This window comes from Monodon monoceros, unplaced genomic scaffold (assembly GCF_005190385.1).
Source record: "Monodon monoceros isolate NGI ecotype Baffin Bay Population unplaced genomic scaffold, NGI_Narwhal_1 Super_Scaffold_16, whole genome shotgun sequence".
Taxonomy (NCBI): Eukaryota; Metazoa; Chordata; class Mammalia; order Artiodactyla; family Monodontidae; genus Monodon; species Monodon monoceros.
Genome location: NW_021703772.1, coordinates 18690159 through 18705468, shown reverse-complemented (window position 1 = coordinate 18705468; position 15310 = coordinate 18690159). Strand labels below are relative to the sequence as shown.

General features: G+C 53.6%; 3 protein-coding genes across 7 annotated transcripts in view; all 3 read right to left on the bottom strand.

Moving 5' to 3' along the window:
* NHEJ1 (non-homologous end joining factor 1) overlaps positions 1-3306 on the bottom strand; it is a 79587-nt gene extending 76281 nt beyond the window's left edge. For 2 of the 4 annotated variants that reach the window (XM_029225893.1, XM_029225888.1), the window contains exon 1: positions 136-186. The gene's annotated coding sequence lies outside the window, so the exon portion shown is untranslated. Of the gene's footprint in view, positions 1-135; positions 187-1550; positions 1632-2087; positions 2184-3199 lie in introns of those variants that run through there. The other 2 variants (XM_029225889.1, XM_029225890.1) reach the window with 2 other exon arrangements.
* SLC23A3 (solute carrier family 23 member 3) lies at positions 926-7819 on the bottom strand. 2 transcript variants are annotated; one of them, XM_029225894.1, is made up of 12 exons: positions 7655-7819; positions 7370-7527; positions 7135-7256; positions 6873-6946; positions 6363-6544; positions 5916-6039; positions 5652-5760; positions 4252-4505; positions 3650-3755; positions 3200-3367; positions 2088-2183; positions 926-1650 (listed from the first exon to the last, which is right to left on the bottom strand). In XM_029225894.1, exons 1-12 carry the CDS (start codon positions 7817-7819, stop codon positions 1358-1360), a joined length of 1851 nt encoding a protein of 616 aa, XP_029081727.1. In that variant the 3' UTR covers positions 926-1357. The 2 variants fall into 2 exon arrangements, with proteins under 2 accessions (XP_029081727.1, XP_029081728.1); XM_029225895.1 differs by lacking the exon at positions 4252-4505 and having other exon boundaries at positions 5652-5691; positions 5916-6008; positions 7159-7256.
* Positions 7820-9557: 1738 nt separating this feature from the next.
* CNPPD1 (cyclin Pas1/PHO80 domain containing 1) lies at positions 9558-14822 on the bottom strand. Its single transcript, XM_029226013.1, has 8 exons — positions 14172-14822; positions 13612-13720; positions 12997-13078; positions 12712-12832; positions 12498-12626; positions 11488-11549; positions 11003-11120; positions 9558-10768 (listed from the first exon to the last, which is right to left on the bottom strand). Exons 1-8 carry the CDS (start codon positions 14238-14240, stop codon positions 10223-10225), a joined length of 1236 nt encoding a protein of 411 aa, XP_029081846.1. The 5' UTR covers positions 14241-14822; the 3' UTR covers positions 9558-10222.
* Positions 14823-15310: the final 488 nt, after the last annotated feature.

Here is a 15310-nt window from a genome sequence, read left to right as displayed (position 1 = left end):
CCGGCTGTGCGCGGGTCCCTCCTGGGAGGAAAATTCTTGGAGGAAGCGCGTGGCCAGGGCCAGTCCGCAGAGTCCGAGCAATCTCTCGCCGCCCGGCCCCGGCCCTGGCCCCGATTACAGCTCGACCCCACCTACCGTGAGCGGCCTCGAGAGCTCTCACTCTCCCCGCGGCAAGCTGGCCCGCCCGCGCAAACCGAAAGGCCTAGAGTAGGGGCATTTCCCCCCAACCACGGGGAGGCGGGGTCTTGGGACACTGGGGCGGAGCCCAAGCCTGATGTGGGCGTGACATCTGGGCCCACGGAGCTGATAAACTGGATCCGTCAGAGGTGGAGGGACACCATGGCCTGGAAAGCGAGAAGAGAGGCTGGAGGACTCCCTAGTAGAGAGGCGGAGGGGTAGTGCCGCCCCTCAGTGTCGCGCTGGCAGAGTAGAAAGAATGCCGGACGAAGTGCAGGAGAGGGGACCCCGGATTTGGATTTGTTGATAAACCCAAAGTCATTTCCCTTCCCTACGCGTCCAGCCTTTTTTGCTGTTGTTTTGTTTTTAAATAAAACGAGGGGATTGAACTTCACTAGATATCTCTTTTGGGTCTCCACCAGCACTCGAGTTGTTTAAGAGATGAGTCTCCCAGGCATAAATCCCATGGTCTGACCTCATCCTTTACCTCTCCTGTCTCATTTCTCCCTCCATGCACCCCCAGTTTATGCTCCATCACCACAGAGAAGCTTGAAATCCTTCAACTCATCTTGCACCTTGTAGAACTTACTATTTTGCTCGAGCTGAATACTTGAGCCTAAAAAATTCTCCCCATCCCTGTTCCACAACGAAAAATCCTCTTGTTAAGGCCAGCCTCAGTGCTGCTTCTATGTAAAGCTTTTCCCACTATCCCCAATCAGAATTCATTATTTCTTCCGCTTTGCTCCCATAGCATTGTTTTGATCTTTATTGCAGACTGCTTTCTGCTTTGGATTTTAGTTGGTAATTACATGTCTTTTTAAACCATAAGTGTTTGAGAGGGCAGGGACCCTGCCTTATCTATATCTGTATTTCCAGGACCTTGCACATAGGAGGCAGAATAAGTATCAGTTAGTGAATGCTGGGATTCGAGTATAGATGGTTCACAGGCAAAATATCATTCAATCATGGCCCATAAACCATGGCCCTGCTCTGGAACAGTTGGGCCTAATTAAGAGAAGGAAAGGCAAACACACCTGTTGGGAAATGAGACCTTTAGGTGGGCCCGTGTGAAACACACACACACACATCCTCTCCCTGGGAGAAAGTAGAGCCTGGGATCTGGCTCTCCAGCAAGCTGAGAGATAGGGCTAAAGTAATCTGGAAGCTGGAGTCCTGGTAATTACTGGGACCTAAGTTCTTCTCTGCTAGACCCAGGGCACTGCTCCCCAAAGCCAGGCAGCAAGTCGGCTGTCTCTCCTGGCTCAGAGGGCACTCCTTCTTCATTCCCAGAGTCTTCGGGAAGTGGGCAGAGGCAACGGAGGGGATGGGGAATGCAGGGACACAGGTTTTGGATGGAGAAAGGAAGCTCATACTCTTGAGCAGGCTTCTCCCTGGACTTCTGAGGCATCCGAACCTCTTGGGCAGTGAAAGAAGATGGCAGCCCTTGACCTAGGCCTCGCTCAAGCTGTGTGCCTGCAAAAGAGAGGGTGGTCAGGGCTTCCCTGGTGGCACAGTGGTTAAGAATCCGCCTGCCAATGCAGGGGAGACGGGTTCAAGCTCTGGTCCGGGAAGATCCCACATACCGTGGAGCAACTAAGCTTGTGTGCTGCAACTACTGAGCCTGTGCTCTAGAGCCCACGAGCCACAACTACTGAAGCCTGCACGCCTAGAGCCCGTGCTCCACAGCAAGAGAAGCCACCACAATAAGAAGCCCGCGCTCGCCGCAACTAGAGAAAGCCTGCATACAGCAACGAAGACCCAACAGAGCCAAAAATAAAATAAATTTAAAAAAATATTTTTTTTTAATTCAAAAAAAGAGAGAGAGAGAGGGTGTTCAGGCCATTGCCCAACCCAGGAAGTGATGACTTCCTGGCCATTCCCCAGTCTGCTGGGGCCTGGCCTCAACTTACCAGGAATGGTGTTCTCTAGGAGGAAGCCCAAGAGTCCCGCCAGGAAGATGGGCTCTGTGAGCAGTGAGCGTAGTAACACATCCAAGGGGCTCCAGCCTACAGGGGGTTGGGGCCAGGCAGGAGGGGAAACTCTGATCCTATGCAAAGCCAAGGAGCCTAATAGTTCCAACCTAAGCCTAAGTCTTGGACCAAGGACAGGTCTTTCTGAATTGTTCCATGCCCCCCCTCCTTTGTCCCTCTGCTCTCTATTTCCCACACCCAGTCCCTTCCCACAGGGTCCCTGCTCAACACCCTATCTTCTGAGCATACACATGCCCTCCAGATATGCTTCGATAGTTCCAGGCTCCCTGTCTCCTGAAAGTTTGGTATTAAAAGCCCCAACCTTATTTCCCATTTCTTACCTTCTGTGCTCTAGCCTGGGTTCCTCAACCTCAGTACTACTAACATTTTGGACTAGATACTTTTCTGTTTGAGGGGGCTGTTCTGTACATTGCAGAATGTTTAGTAGCATCCTTCTACCCACTAAGTGCCACTAACAATCACCTCTCCCCTGCTTATAACAACCAGAAATGTCTCCAGACATTGCCAGATGTTCTCTGTGGGACAAAACCATCCTCAGTTAAGAACCACTGCTCTTTGCTAAGCTAAGCTAACTAAGTTACTTGCCACTCCTGGGACATACCCGATGACTTCCTACTTCTATGTCTTTGTTTATGGTGGTTCCTCCACCAGGAATGACCTTCTCACCAAATATGTTTTTAAATCTTACCGTCCTTCAAGACCAGCTCAATGTTACTTTCTCCATAAAAGTTACCCAGATCATCTCCAACAGAAGCCATCTCTCTCACCGCCGAGCACCATAGCTCTTTATCTAAACCTTTCTAGTTATGTTTCTACACATCTCATCTCTTTTTCTAGACTGTCACATCTACAGTCACCTTTGTATCCCAAGGGGCTAGCACAGTATTCAATAAATATTTGCTAAACAAATGGATGGACTATACCAAAGCTCTTCTCTGGGTGCGGGGGCCTGGAGTCCAGAGAAACTCAAGCCTTGAGCCCTTGCTTTCCCACTGCAAAGCAACTTCTCTTTCCATCCCCCCTCTTCCCACCTGTGCTCAGTAGGACTGGAGCTTCCCGAAACCATCTTGGCAGCAACAGGGCCATGAAGATGGAGAAGCCAACAATGAAGACATTCCGCCCAGAGTCAATGTCAGCCAAGTGGAAGCTGGAGAATCCAGTAGACAGAACCACGGCCTGGGTCACCCCCAGCACCCCACCTGTCTCATACAGAAGTAATTGAAGATGTTGGGAGAGGGCTGGCACAGCAGAGAGTATTGTAGGCCAGGGCAGGTTGTAATGGGCAGGGACCACCAAGAGGCCCAGGAGCAGAGAAGGCCAGTCAAGAGGCCAAGACATGGCTGAGAAAATAGGACAGCTGACACGTACATCCATATATTAGGGAGGCTATTCAGAAAGAAAGGGTGCTGACCACCAGCAACCAGTTGGGCCCTGCTGGGGGGTACTGGTTCAATACCAGTCCTGCTGATACATCCACTCACCAAGCACAGGCAGTGGGATGGTGGTGATGAGCTGGACCAGCCTCGGGGAGAGCCCAAGCACCACGCAGAGCAGCCCCACCAAGTGGGCCACTCGCCGAGATCCAGCCTAGAAAACACAGCCACCTCCTCGACCGTTCAAGGTTTTCACCTGGCCGACACTTTCTCATCGTTTGGATCCCAACTCAAATGTCACTCTCCCAGGAAGCATCCCCCAGCACTCTACCTAAAGGGGCTTCCCTTACTCAACCACTATCCCACCCCCACTTTGTTTTCTAAATAGCACTTATCACTCTTGGAAATTATCTCTTTTTTTTTTTCTTAAATTGTCCACCTCTCTCTCTCGAAGTCCCCAAGAGAGCAGGGACTTCATCTGACTTGCTTCTCTCTAGAACCTCAGCCCTGGTACAGTGCCTGAGGCACAGAAGGAGTTCAGTAGTGATTTAGTGTCTTCCTCACACTCCTAGCCCTTACCACTTCTAGGTACCTCTCTAAATGAGATCACTGCTGTGAAGTGCCTGGCAGAGGGCTGGGCACAGCTGGCAATCAGTCCCCTTCCCTCTCCTGCACCTCCGGCTCCTCTCCCCCCACCCCCGTCCACATACCTGGAGAAGGCTCACCGTGCCCACGTTGGGGAAGCTGGATGCAGTGCCCATGGGGCTCCCCAACAGCCCGGCCAGCACACTCCCCAGACCCTCCAGGCTCAGCCCTCGGCTACAGGCATGCGGAGGTGGAGAAGGCAAATGCAGCAGCTGGCCACACAGGGCGTAGCAGCCCAGGGAGCTGGTGGAAGCTGCCAAGGCCATAGAGATGCCTGCAGCCAGAGCCCTGGGTGTCAGCAAGGGCCAGTCCCACTCAGCTGGGGAGGGAGAAAGAGCTGCTTTGGGGCCAGACTCACGTCTGAAGCATCCCCCTGCCTCTGACAGCCTATGACACAAGAACACTAAAGGCCCCATTGTCTCTGAAGATAATGTCTTGGGACAAAAGCATCAAACTCAGGGTAAAGACCCATCCCTTTACTGTGGTCTACAAGGTCCTCTTTGGTCTGACCCTTACCCATCTCTCTAGCCTCATCTCCCACCACACTCTGCCTCACTTCTTTCACTCCAGATACACTGGCCTTGTTTCAGGCCCTTGTACTTGTGTTGCTGGCCACTAGAGGGCCTTTGCATATGCTGTTCTCTCCACCTAGAATGCTCTTCACTCTTGCCTTTACCCAATAAGCTCCTACTCATCTCTCACATCTCAGCTCAGTGATCACTTCCTCAAGAATGCCTTTCCTGGGAATTCTCTGGTGGTCCAGTGGTTAGGGTTCCATGCTCTCACTGCGAGGGCCAACGTTCGATCCCTGGTCGGGGAACTAAGATCCCACGAGCCACACAGTGCAGCCAAAAATTTTTTAAATTAAAAATTAAATAAATAAAAACATAAAAAAAGAGTGCCTTTCCTGAACTCTCCAATAAAGTCAGATTCCCCATTATGAACTTTCATCACACAAGGTACCCGCCCTTTTTAATTTACCGTGTGCAATTTTACATTTACTTGGGTGACTATTTAATTAGTATCTGTATTCCCCAACAGATTATAGGCTTCATGAGTGCAGGTACTGTGTCTGTCATGTTTATCACCATGTCCCCTATCACGTGCGTAGCACATAATAAGAACTCAACAGACCATTATTAAATTGATGAGAGAGCAAATTTCATATACAATGCCTCCTCAAAAGCAATCTTTGTGCACAGGTCACCAACTCAAATGTCTGTGGGAGTAAGTAACATAAATGTGTAAATTGGTTAAGGAGTATCAACACGCAGTGGTGGGGCTTACAGATGTCTCTGAACAGTAACAAAGACACCTGTGGTGAGCGGCTGGCATTGCCCCTCAGACTGGCAATTTCTCTCCCCTGTGTGTTTTGAAAATCCGTACAGCTAATTTCATTAACTCAGAGTCCAAAGAAAGAGACACGTTTAATTTGAGTAAGAAGATGGAGGAGGAGAAAACCTACCTGGGTGAGGCAGCCAAAACCACGGTGCCTCGGCGGACAGCTCCCAGGGGGTGATGCTGAGACCCAGAAGGGCAGAGATGATCCACACACAAGCTACTGGGATCAGCACCTGAGGGACAAGACTGAGACGGAAAAGAACCCCTCCCCCAGAACTTTTCAAGCTAGCCTTGGAGGGGTAGACAGAAACCAAAAGGTAGGGGGCCGAGCGAGCATTCCGTGCCAGCCCTTCTAACTTCAACTGCCCCTGCCCAGACCTCCACATACCGAGAGGAGCCTGAAGACAGGGATGTGAGTGTGGGTTGAAGAGTTTGAAGCTCGCCTCCAGGGGTGAGGCGGTAACAGGCGGGCGCCCAGGTGCTGAGAACAGACCACCATGAGCAGGATAAGCCTAGGAGAGGGAAGGAGCTTTACGAGCAAGAGGAAGCAGTCATCCTGAGGCGGGGCAGTGGAGGTGGGAGTGGCAGAATACCATAAAAGGGGGTCCTGGAGAAGAAAGCCCCCCATGGAGGGGGAAGGAGGGCACCCTGGGGGTCAGTGGAAGACAAGGTGAAAGTCAGGGTGAACAAATGAATCCAGCAAAAGTCCTGGATTCCAGATCCACAAAGTGTTGTCCCTTTCAAGATGGCAGCTAAACCTGGTGGAGCCAGCACCTCTGCCCTCCCCCGCTCCCACACACCCCACCGGGCACCACGCCTCTCAGGACTTACGTACAGCGATGCCAGGCCCCAGTGAGCAGAGCAGAACAGGGCTACCTCCCTGTGGGCCGAGAGCCCTGCCACAACTAGGCTGGGGGCCAGCACCAGGGGCCCACAGTGGGGGAACAAGTGGCCAGGACCCCCGAACAGCCCCAGCATGACCTGCAGCAGCCCGGAGACCACCACGGCCCCGGACACCTGGTGGAGTGGAGAAGTGGACAAAGAGAAAACATTCTGCTCAATTGAGATGACCTCAGCCTGGACATCTTAACTAATTCCAGGGAGTTCTCTGGTGGCCTATTGGTTAGGATTCCGGGCTTTCACTGCCGTGGCCCGGGTTCAATCCCTGGTCGGAGAACTGAGATCCCGCAAGCCACGTGGTGTGGAAAAAAAAAAAATTCCAGGAGAGGTTCCCCCCATGCAACTCTTTGCCCTAGAGCCTCTCAGTCCCTGTAAAGTGGAAACAAGAGCTTCCCCAGTCGGGCACCGCTCTTAGCTTTCCTCCTCCGCATCCCCACGTACTCACTTCTCGGAGAGAAGTGTTCCAGAGTTCCAGGCCGTGGCAGCCAGGTCCTCCACACAGGCGCAGCACAAGGGAGGCTGGGAGAAGTTGGAGACGTGGAGAGGAGAGAGATAAACAGGTTGGAGACCCATTGCTCTACAGTTCTGCCTGGTGCCTGACACAGCTCCAGCACCCCATGGTGCCTAACCCTCCCATCATTGCCCCATCTCAATCCTGCACCCACTTACAACTGTGTGCTCAGGTGAGCACCCAACCTCACCCTCACCCTGTGCCCTTGCTCTGTGCTCACAGTTTCCAGGTGTCCGGGTGGTCAGAGGTAGCTTCTGACTGGTCAGCACCAGACCAGGGATAAGAAACTCTAAGGATGGAGCCTGGATAAGAGGCAGCCTGTAGGAACAGCAGCCCAGGCAGTTCTGGAAACATGGGGCAGCTGAAAGCCTCCCCGAGCCTCTCCTATGCGCTGGGACCCTGTTCCCTTCTCTCCAGGGATTTCCCCTCACCTGCTGCCCATCCAAGTTTGCAGGGCTGTAGACACGCCACATGAAAAGAGGCTGGAGGCCAGGAGCTGGGCAGGGGAGGAAGAGAGTCCTCCTGCAGGGAGACATTGAAGCAGGAGCAGGTGGGAGGCGCAGAGCAGAGAAGCCAGGACCAAGATATGCTGCAGGCAGAGGAACAGTCTTCAGAAATAGGCAGAAATACCTACTTCCAGAGGGTTTCTCATGCCACACCTCCTCCCTCCAAACACCCCCTTCAGCCAGCACCAGCTCCTGCACCTCTGCTCCTACCTGCAGAGCCAGAAGACAGCTGAGGCCCCAGGGAGGAGACCCACACACAGAGGCCCAAGAGTGAGAGGAGGGATTTTGGACAGCAGACGGCTGCGGCAGGGAAGCCATGGTACCCTGGGAGCCCACGGATCGGAGTTGTATGGCGTTGGGGGGTGATCGGCTCATGCTGCCCTGCCTTTCGTCTTGTCTTGCCTGCCCTGGAGTTAAGGAGGGAGAGTAAGAGGTCAGAGTTTGTGTGAAGTTAGCTGCCTGGAGCGGGCAGGGGGCGGGAGTGTCAATGAAGCAGAGCGAAGGGATGAGGGATTTGGGGCAGGACACGGCCCTTTCACCTTTGCCCAGCTCTTGCACAAATTCCGTCACCCATTAACCGGGGAGCCAAGTTCTGGACCCCTCCCCCCAAGAATCTCCATCTAGAGTCCCTGTCCCGGGATAGGAGTGGTGGGGAGGAAGCCTCTAAAATAGGCTGGGGAGATTTTACAGACTGTATTCCCTCCTCACCACTGCCATTTGGAACCATCACGATTACACTGCAGTTCTCAACCCTATTAGGGTCCAGCCCCGTGGACTACCTCAAAAGGAAACATCCCTACATCGTGTACGACAACAGTGACCACAACTCCGTATAATGTCCTCACTGTAATATAAAGGAGAAATACAAGTAATTTATCCTTTCAGTGTGTGAAAGCTTGGGCCCAACTAAACCAGAAGACAATGAAGTAGTCCAGTGCCCACCCCCATATGTGGAATCAACGTGGATGTGACAACTGCAATGCCAACTGATATCGGTGCTTTCCTGATGACACGTGTACCACAGGCACTGCTGCCATTAGTGACCTGATGTTTCAAAATAGTGAACAAGTTCTTGGTAAAGTGATGAACAAAGCATAGTTTTAATTTACACAGAGGTGCATTCCTAGCAAACTGAGTCTTTTTCCAAATGTGCAAAATCTATTCTATGTTTACATGTAAAACACTGCATAATTCTAGGCTCAGATAAACAGGCTTTTCATATACGTGACGTACATCCGGTGGTTCAAAAATTGTCTCAGGAATTCTTCGTAAGAGGTGGGGTTCCTGAGCATTTCAGGACGTGTAGCATCCTGTACAGGGCGACTACATGCCAGCGAGTTCCTTCCCTTCAAATTTTTTTCAATCAAAAAATGTCCCATAGGGACTTCCCTGGTGGTCCAATGGTTAGGACTCTATGCTTCTACTGCAGTGGGCATGGGCTCCATCCCTAGTCGGGGAACTGAGATCCCACATGCCACACGGTGCGGCCAAAAACCAAACAAAAAGCCCCATAAATTTCCAAGATGCACCTTAGGTAGCAGCACCACCCCTGCTGAGGATCTTCTCCCATGGTCCCAAATAACCCTAGTCCAGCTGGCTGCTCCGTTTTCCTTCTTCCAGTGATAACCCAGCCTTGGTCTTCTCTTTAATAATGACGACCTAACGTGTCAGACCAGAAAGACGACCACGTGTCAGACCAGAAAGGATGTCAGGAGAGAGATAAGGTGTCCTTGGGCTTGCCCTCAAGCTCATGGGGCTCCGCTGGATACTTGGCTTGGCCTCTCTCCACGAGATGTGCTTAGGGATCCACAAAGACGGTGCTCAATCAGAACTTGTGACAGACAGGGCTACGACCCCCTGGCGTGGCACAGTCACCTTCTGGGCCCCACTGCATCCAAGTCGAGCAGTGCTTGGGGCCCCAGGGTGCCGGGAGCAGGGATGAGGGAGAAGCTTGATATGGGAGCCTATGACCATCAAACAACAGGGAAGTTCTGGAATGGGGCTGAGAGAATGAGTTGCAAGATGATGGCATCAGGGAGTAGGGAGGCTGAGAAGGTAGATATGGGGAGGAGAGTTCTTCGAGGGCTGCTGCAGAAGGAAGAGTCCAAGCCACGCAACTGAAATTGTTTATTGAAATCTTGGTTCTACAAAAAGCGTGAAAAACCCAGATACAAAGCAGTGGCCAGAGAGGCCTGTGAAGAGAACACCCGGGAGAGGAACCAGAAGAGAGGGAAGCCCAGGAGCGGGAGACTAAGAAGAGAAGGGTGGAAGACGAAAGGGCCAGGTTGCAGGTCCCAGCACTCCCTGGCTCTTCTAGACTAAGTCCCAGGGACGGGTGTGGAGAGGGTTTCCCACCTCACCCCACCTGCCCGCAGCAGCTCCCACTGTGGGTGGCCCTGTCAGTCCCTGCCTCTCCTGCATCAGGGACATCACACAGACCATGGCCAATGTTTCCTCCCTCCCTCCCCCCATCCTAGGTAACTCAAAAGTCTAAAAGAGCCCAGGGGAAATGGAGGGACAGGGGCTCCTCCCCTGTCCACCTGTGACACACCCCTGGTCGCTGAGCTGAAGCTTCTCCCGGCACCACCACTGCCCTGGCCAATCAGCCAGCCACTGAGGGACGGAAGAGCAAGTGACCTTCAGTCCTTCTGCCCCACAACGCCCTTAAGCTCCATCACTCAGGAGGACAGGGGACCAGCCAAGAACCCAGATCACGCTTTGCTCCTCCAGGTTCTCAGGGACTCCCAAATCCTCTTAATGCGTTCCTCAGAACCCTACCTAGCCTGGAAAAATGAAAGACTTAAGGCGGGCCAGTTCCATGATGCCGAAGAGGGAACACTGCTGGGGCTGTGGGAGCAGCGGGGGCATCGGGCTCCAAGGCCAGGGGGGAGCCAGGCCGTGGGAGTGGTACCGGGGGCTGGGGGGCCCAGTGGGGACGGTATGGTTGGGGTGGTGGCAGGTACGGCAGGCTGGGGAGTCCTTCTGGAGCTTCTGGCAAAGGGGGCAGCTGTGGAGAAGAGCGAGAGGAGCCGGAGCAGCCGGGGGAGGCAATGGTGGCGGCGCCCGTGAGGCCAGAAGGCTGCCCCAGAGTGGACGCGGCCCTACGTCGACTTCCAGGCAGCTGGAGACGTTAGCAGGAGAAGGCAGGCACCGTGGCACCGAAGCAGGTATGCAGGGTTCCGAAAGGCACCTGGAGGCCAGTCCAAGGTCTGGGGGGCCAGGTGGGGGGCTACAGGACTGCCCCAAGGACTGGTGTATTACGGCCATCGATGCCACAGCCAGGGCCACACTGCTCACATATGCCATGGCTAACAGGCAGGACACCTGCAGGAGAGGGATTAAGAAAGGTCAGTGCCCAGATCCCCTTCCCCCAAACCCGCTTCTCACTGTCCTTAACACACCCACCCCTTATTTCTGGACACCTGGACTCAAGTGAGAGCTCTCTATCACCATCTACTCCCAAACCTCATCTCCTGAGCCTTTCCGTATTTGCTTTCCATCATCCCACCCTACACCGCAGCCGGCTCAAGCTCCCTATCCTTCCTGACCCCTCCTCACCTTTGCCAGCCACTGGCAGAGGGAGCCCAGGGCCAGCTGCCAGGCAGGCTGCTCCAGCAGCACACACAGGTCTGTGTAGGTGTACCAGCCCCGCCGGCGGCCCTGCTGCTCAGCCACGCTGCACAAAGAGGAGAAAAGACAGAGAGAGTCTGCAACCCTCCTGCAGCTGGCCCACTGGCACGCTCTTTCCCCTGGGGACCCACCAGGAAACACTAGGGAACTTGTTAAATGTACAGATTCCTAGACTACCCGTTGATCCAGAAACTGAGAATGAGACCAAGATCTGTATTTTAAATAAGCTTCTCCCACCCTCCCAAAGGTTATTACAAAGAGGACCGCAGACAGCTTTGGGAACCACTACCTTGGGCGATTCTTTTTCCCGTCTTCTCTCTCCCCCAGTTACACACACCCTCATCTCTGTTTAGCTCCTATGGCTGAAGCCTCCCCCCAAATCCCTCGACCTCTTCCTAAATCCTGGAACCTACCAGCTCTCCAGCCAGCTCAGCACCTCAAAGATCTCCCGAGGGTCAGTGTAGAGACGCCAATCCTGTGGGTAGGAAGAGAAGAGCGTCGAACCAGGCTTGGATATGAGCCACAGTCAATTAATAACCAGACCCAGAGGAGCAAGTACAACCATTGCTACGGGTAACACTTGGCTCTTACTGTGTGCCAGATACTGTTCCAGAAGTTTTTATTTTATTATTATTTTTTAAATATTTATTTATTTATTTTTGGCTGCATTAGGTCTTCATTGCCGCGCACGGGCTTTCTCTAGTTGCGGCGAGCAGGGGCTACTCTTCGTGGCAATGCGTGGGCTTCTCACTGCGGTGGCTTCTCTGTTGCGGAGCATGGGCTCTGGGCACGCGGGCTTCAGTAGTTGTGGCACACGGGCTCAGTAGTTGTGGTTCATGGGCTCTAGAGCGCAGGCTCAGTAGGTGTGGCACACGGGCTTAGCTGCTCTGCGGCACGTGGGATCTTCCTGCACTAGGGCTCGAACCCGTGTCCCCTGCACTGGCAGGTGGATTCTTAACCACTGCACCACCAGAGAAGTCCTGTTCCAAAAGCTTTTACGTATTAACTTACTTAGTCACCACATATCTGGTTTCATATTGCAGCCTCCATTAAAAGCAAGGGGAAAAAGTATTCTTGAGGATGGTCCATACTCATAGGGAGCCCAGCACCTAGGGACAGACAAAGTCTGGAAGCAAATAATCAGAGCCCAGTAAGATAAGCTCTGACCCAGAGTGTCCCCTGTGGTGCCTGGAGGATTGGTGATGAGGGATGCTCCATTTCTGGCTTCACCATGCCAGGAACCTCCAAAGGGTGTGCTTATTCCAGAAAAGCTAGAAGGGAAGACAGTAACAAGGGAAGGCACAGGGAGGACAAGCAAAAAGAGAAATGAAGAGACGGCAGAAAGCTGGGACATAAAAGACAAAGGGTGAAAGGAATATAAAGATGGCCCAGGAAAACAGAGCGAGAGAGAATAGTTACTCACCATGGCACTCAGGAAACCCCTCTCCAGGGCATTGAGAGTGGGCACGGCCACACCCCCAGCAGCTCCCCATTCATCACTGAAGACTTCCTCCTCCTCCCCTTCATCATAGAGGTACTTACTGGCCACCATCTGCAGAGGAACCAGAGGTGGTGTCAGTAGAGCTCACACCGGGCTCCCGGCTCACCAGAGAGATGAAGGGAAGAGGGCATCTTACCATGGAGATCAGGAACAAGTCAGACGATGACACATGCTGTAGGTAGTCTGGGTTTCGATGCCGGAGCCGCTCAATGTACACCAGAGCTAGCATCATAGCACACGGGGAAATGCATGCCTCCCTGGGTGGCGAAAAGGATTAGTAATTAAACCCAAGGGTCTTTCAGCTCTTGTAACTCTTATGATGCTCATCCCTGTATCTTTACAACTTCTCCTTAGAGATAACCGTTCCCCTCTCTCTAGGGCCGAAACACTCTCACTCCATCTCTCTCAATTGCAGGCTCACCGGGACACATGGGCTACATATTTCTTCTGAAGCCTGCGAATAGGACTGGGGGCTGCCTTCTGGAGCAGTTCCACAGCGATGTCTGCAAGGGGCAGAAGGAAAACAGTGAGCAAACAACTCCTCCAAAGTTGTCCCCACTGTTATCACCCAAAACTGTATTATCTGAGGCCTTGGGGGCAGAACCATAATAACAAAATAGACATCGAATTCTCCCACACTGAGAAGAAAAGCCCATTCCAGGTTTGAATTTCAGCTTCTTCCAGGAGGAAGGCTTATTTCCCTGTCACCTGAAATTATCTAGATTTGTTCTTTACTCTAATTCATTTGAAAAGGTATACATGCGTTGTTTCAGAAATATATGACATGTATCCTCGGAAAATTTAAAGTTTCTGGTATACAAATCAAGAATGATGTAGACTTGTAAAACAGCCATGTCTCCTCCTCATCTAGGCTTAAAAAAAAAAGTGAAACACAAACCTGGTGCTTACACCAATCAAATGCACCAGCTATGAAGAGACAGTGCAGTTCCTAGGGTACACCTAGAGTCATTTTGGTGACCACTGACAACCCCATTTTCAGGCTTCTCGTTGGCCCATTCGCACAACACTGTCTAACCTGCCACAGGGCTGGAGAGCTCCTCCAAGCTACAATCAGCTTCCCAGTCCCAGCCATAGTAGAGTCTCCTTCGGATCCGGGCACTCAGCTTCTGGTGTCCTGGGAGGAACTGAACAGGGCAGGAGGGTGGTGGAGTGCGAAGGGCAGGGAAAGATATGATGGAGATCGTGGATCCCGGCTGGAAGGGGGGTGCCAGGCGAGAGGCCTGCCTCACCGCTAGCGCGGCCCATGCCCCACCCAGCCCCGCATTCTCCGGACTGTTTGCCAATAGCAGTCTGTCCACAGGGGGTGGAATCCTCTTCGCTGAGGGCTCTGGAGGAGAAGTTCTCTGAGAAAGGCCCCGGCTGGCCACCTCCTACTCCATAGTCCTGTACCCCGCGGCTCACCCCCGGGGCCCAAGCAGCCAGGGCCTCGAGTAGGCACGGTTAGAGCGACTACCGCCTGGCTCCCCGACAGAGCCATCAGGCGAGATCGCGGCCCCGCTCGGGCCCCGACGGGAGCGCCCGGAGTCCCGGCTCCAAGCGCAGGGAGGCAGGGGAGGGGGCGGGCCGCACGCTCACCGTGAAGTCCTGGAAGCCGGTGAGGGAGAATGTGCCTTCTTCGTCCAGCAGGAGCCCGGCCAGGTCCATCGCGCCGCCAGCCGCCGCCCTGCGAAGGTGGAAGGAAAGGGAACGAATTATAAGGGGGCCGCGGAACCGCCCCTGAACGCCTGTCCACCTGCCCGCCGGCCTCCCTCAAGCTGGCCCCCACCCTCGCCGGTGGAGCAACCCCCGCCACTGGCCAGAGGCGGCAGGCGGGGCCGGGCAGGCGGGAGCCTCTTCCTGTTCCGCTCCGGGCGGGGCTCCGGGCTCCCAGCTCCGGGATCTGGGCTCCGGACTCGGGGAGTGAAGCTCAAGGGCCAGGACGTCCACCTCACCCAGTAGAGGAGACCCGGCTTCGAGGCGCGTGTTGTGCCTTTCCCGCGCCGCGCGTCTGCCCTGCGTTTAGAGGCCGCGGGGGCGCCGCTGGCCAGTCAGCGCCCGAGACTTCCTGCCTCCCGCTGGCCCGAGCCGCCGGCCCCGACCGCCGGGAAGGAGCCGGGCTATTTTTCCTGGTATCGCTGAGCCCCAGCGTGCCCTCGTCTGAGAAATCGGAACAATTCTTAGGGGACCATGGCGCAGTGAGGATGAACGAGCCCGGCTGAACTTTTCATACCGATGTAAATAAAACAAAGACTCAGGACAGGGAGTTTCTCGCAATTGTTTTTTTAAAGAGGAGATAATACGCACACACAGAATAATATACATAAAAAAGCGTCAGGAAGAGTACACAAAAATTTAACAGTAGTGAATTGTGTACAAAAGGCAAGAGCACTTTTGGCTGTACATCTTCCTTTTGTACAGCTTGGAATTTTAGACCTAATTAAACACGAATTTTGTAGGATTATTGCAGAGATTAAATGATCTCAAGGAAACACAAAACGCTTGCTATATTTTAAGCCTCAACAAATGGTGTTGGCTTCCCTGGTGGCGGAGTGGTTGAGAGTCTGCGTGCCGATGCAGGGGACACGGGTTCGTGCCCCGGTCCGGGAAGATCCCACGTGCCGCGGAGCAGCTGGGCCCGTGAGCCATGGCCGCTGAGCCTGCGCGTCCGGAGCCTGTGCTCCGCAACGGGAGAGGCCACAACAGTGAGAGGCCCGCGTACCGCAAAAAACAAAAAC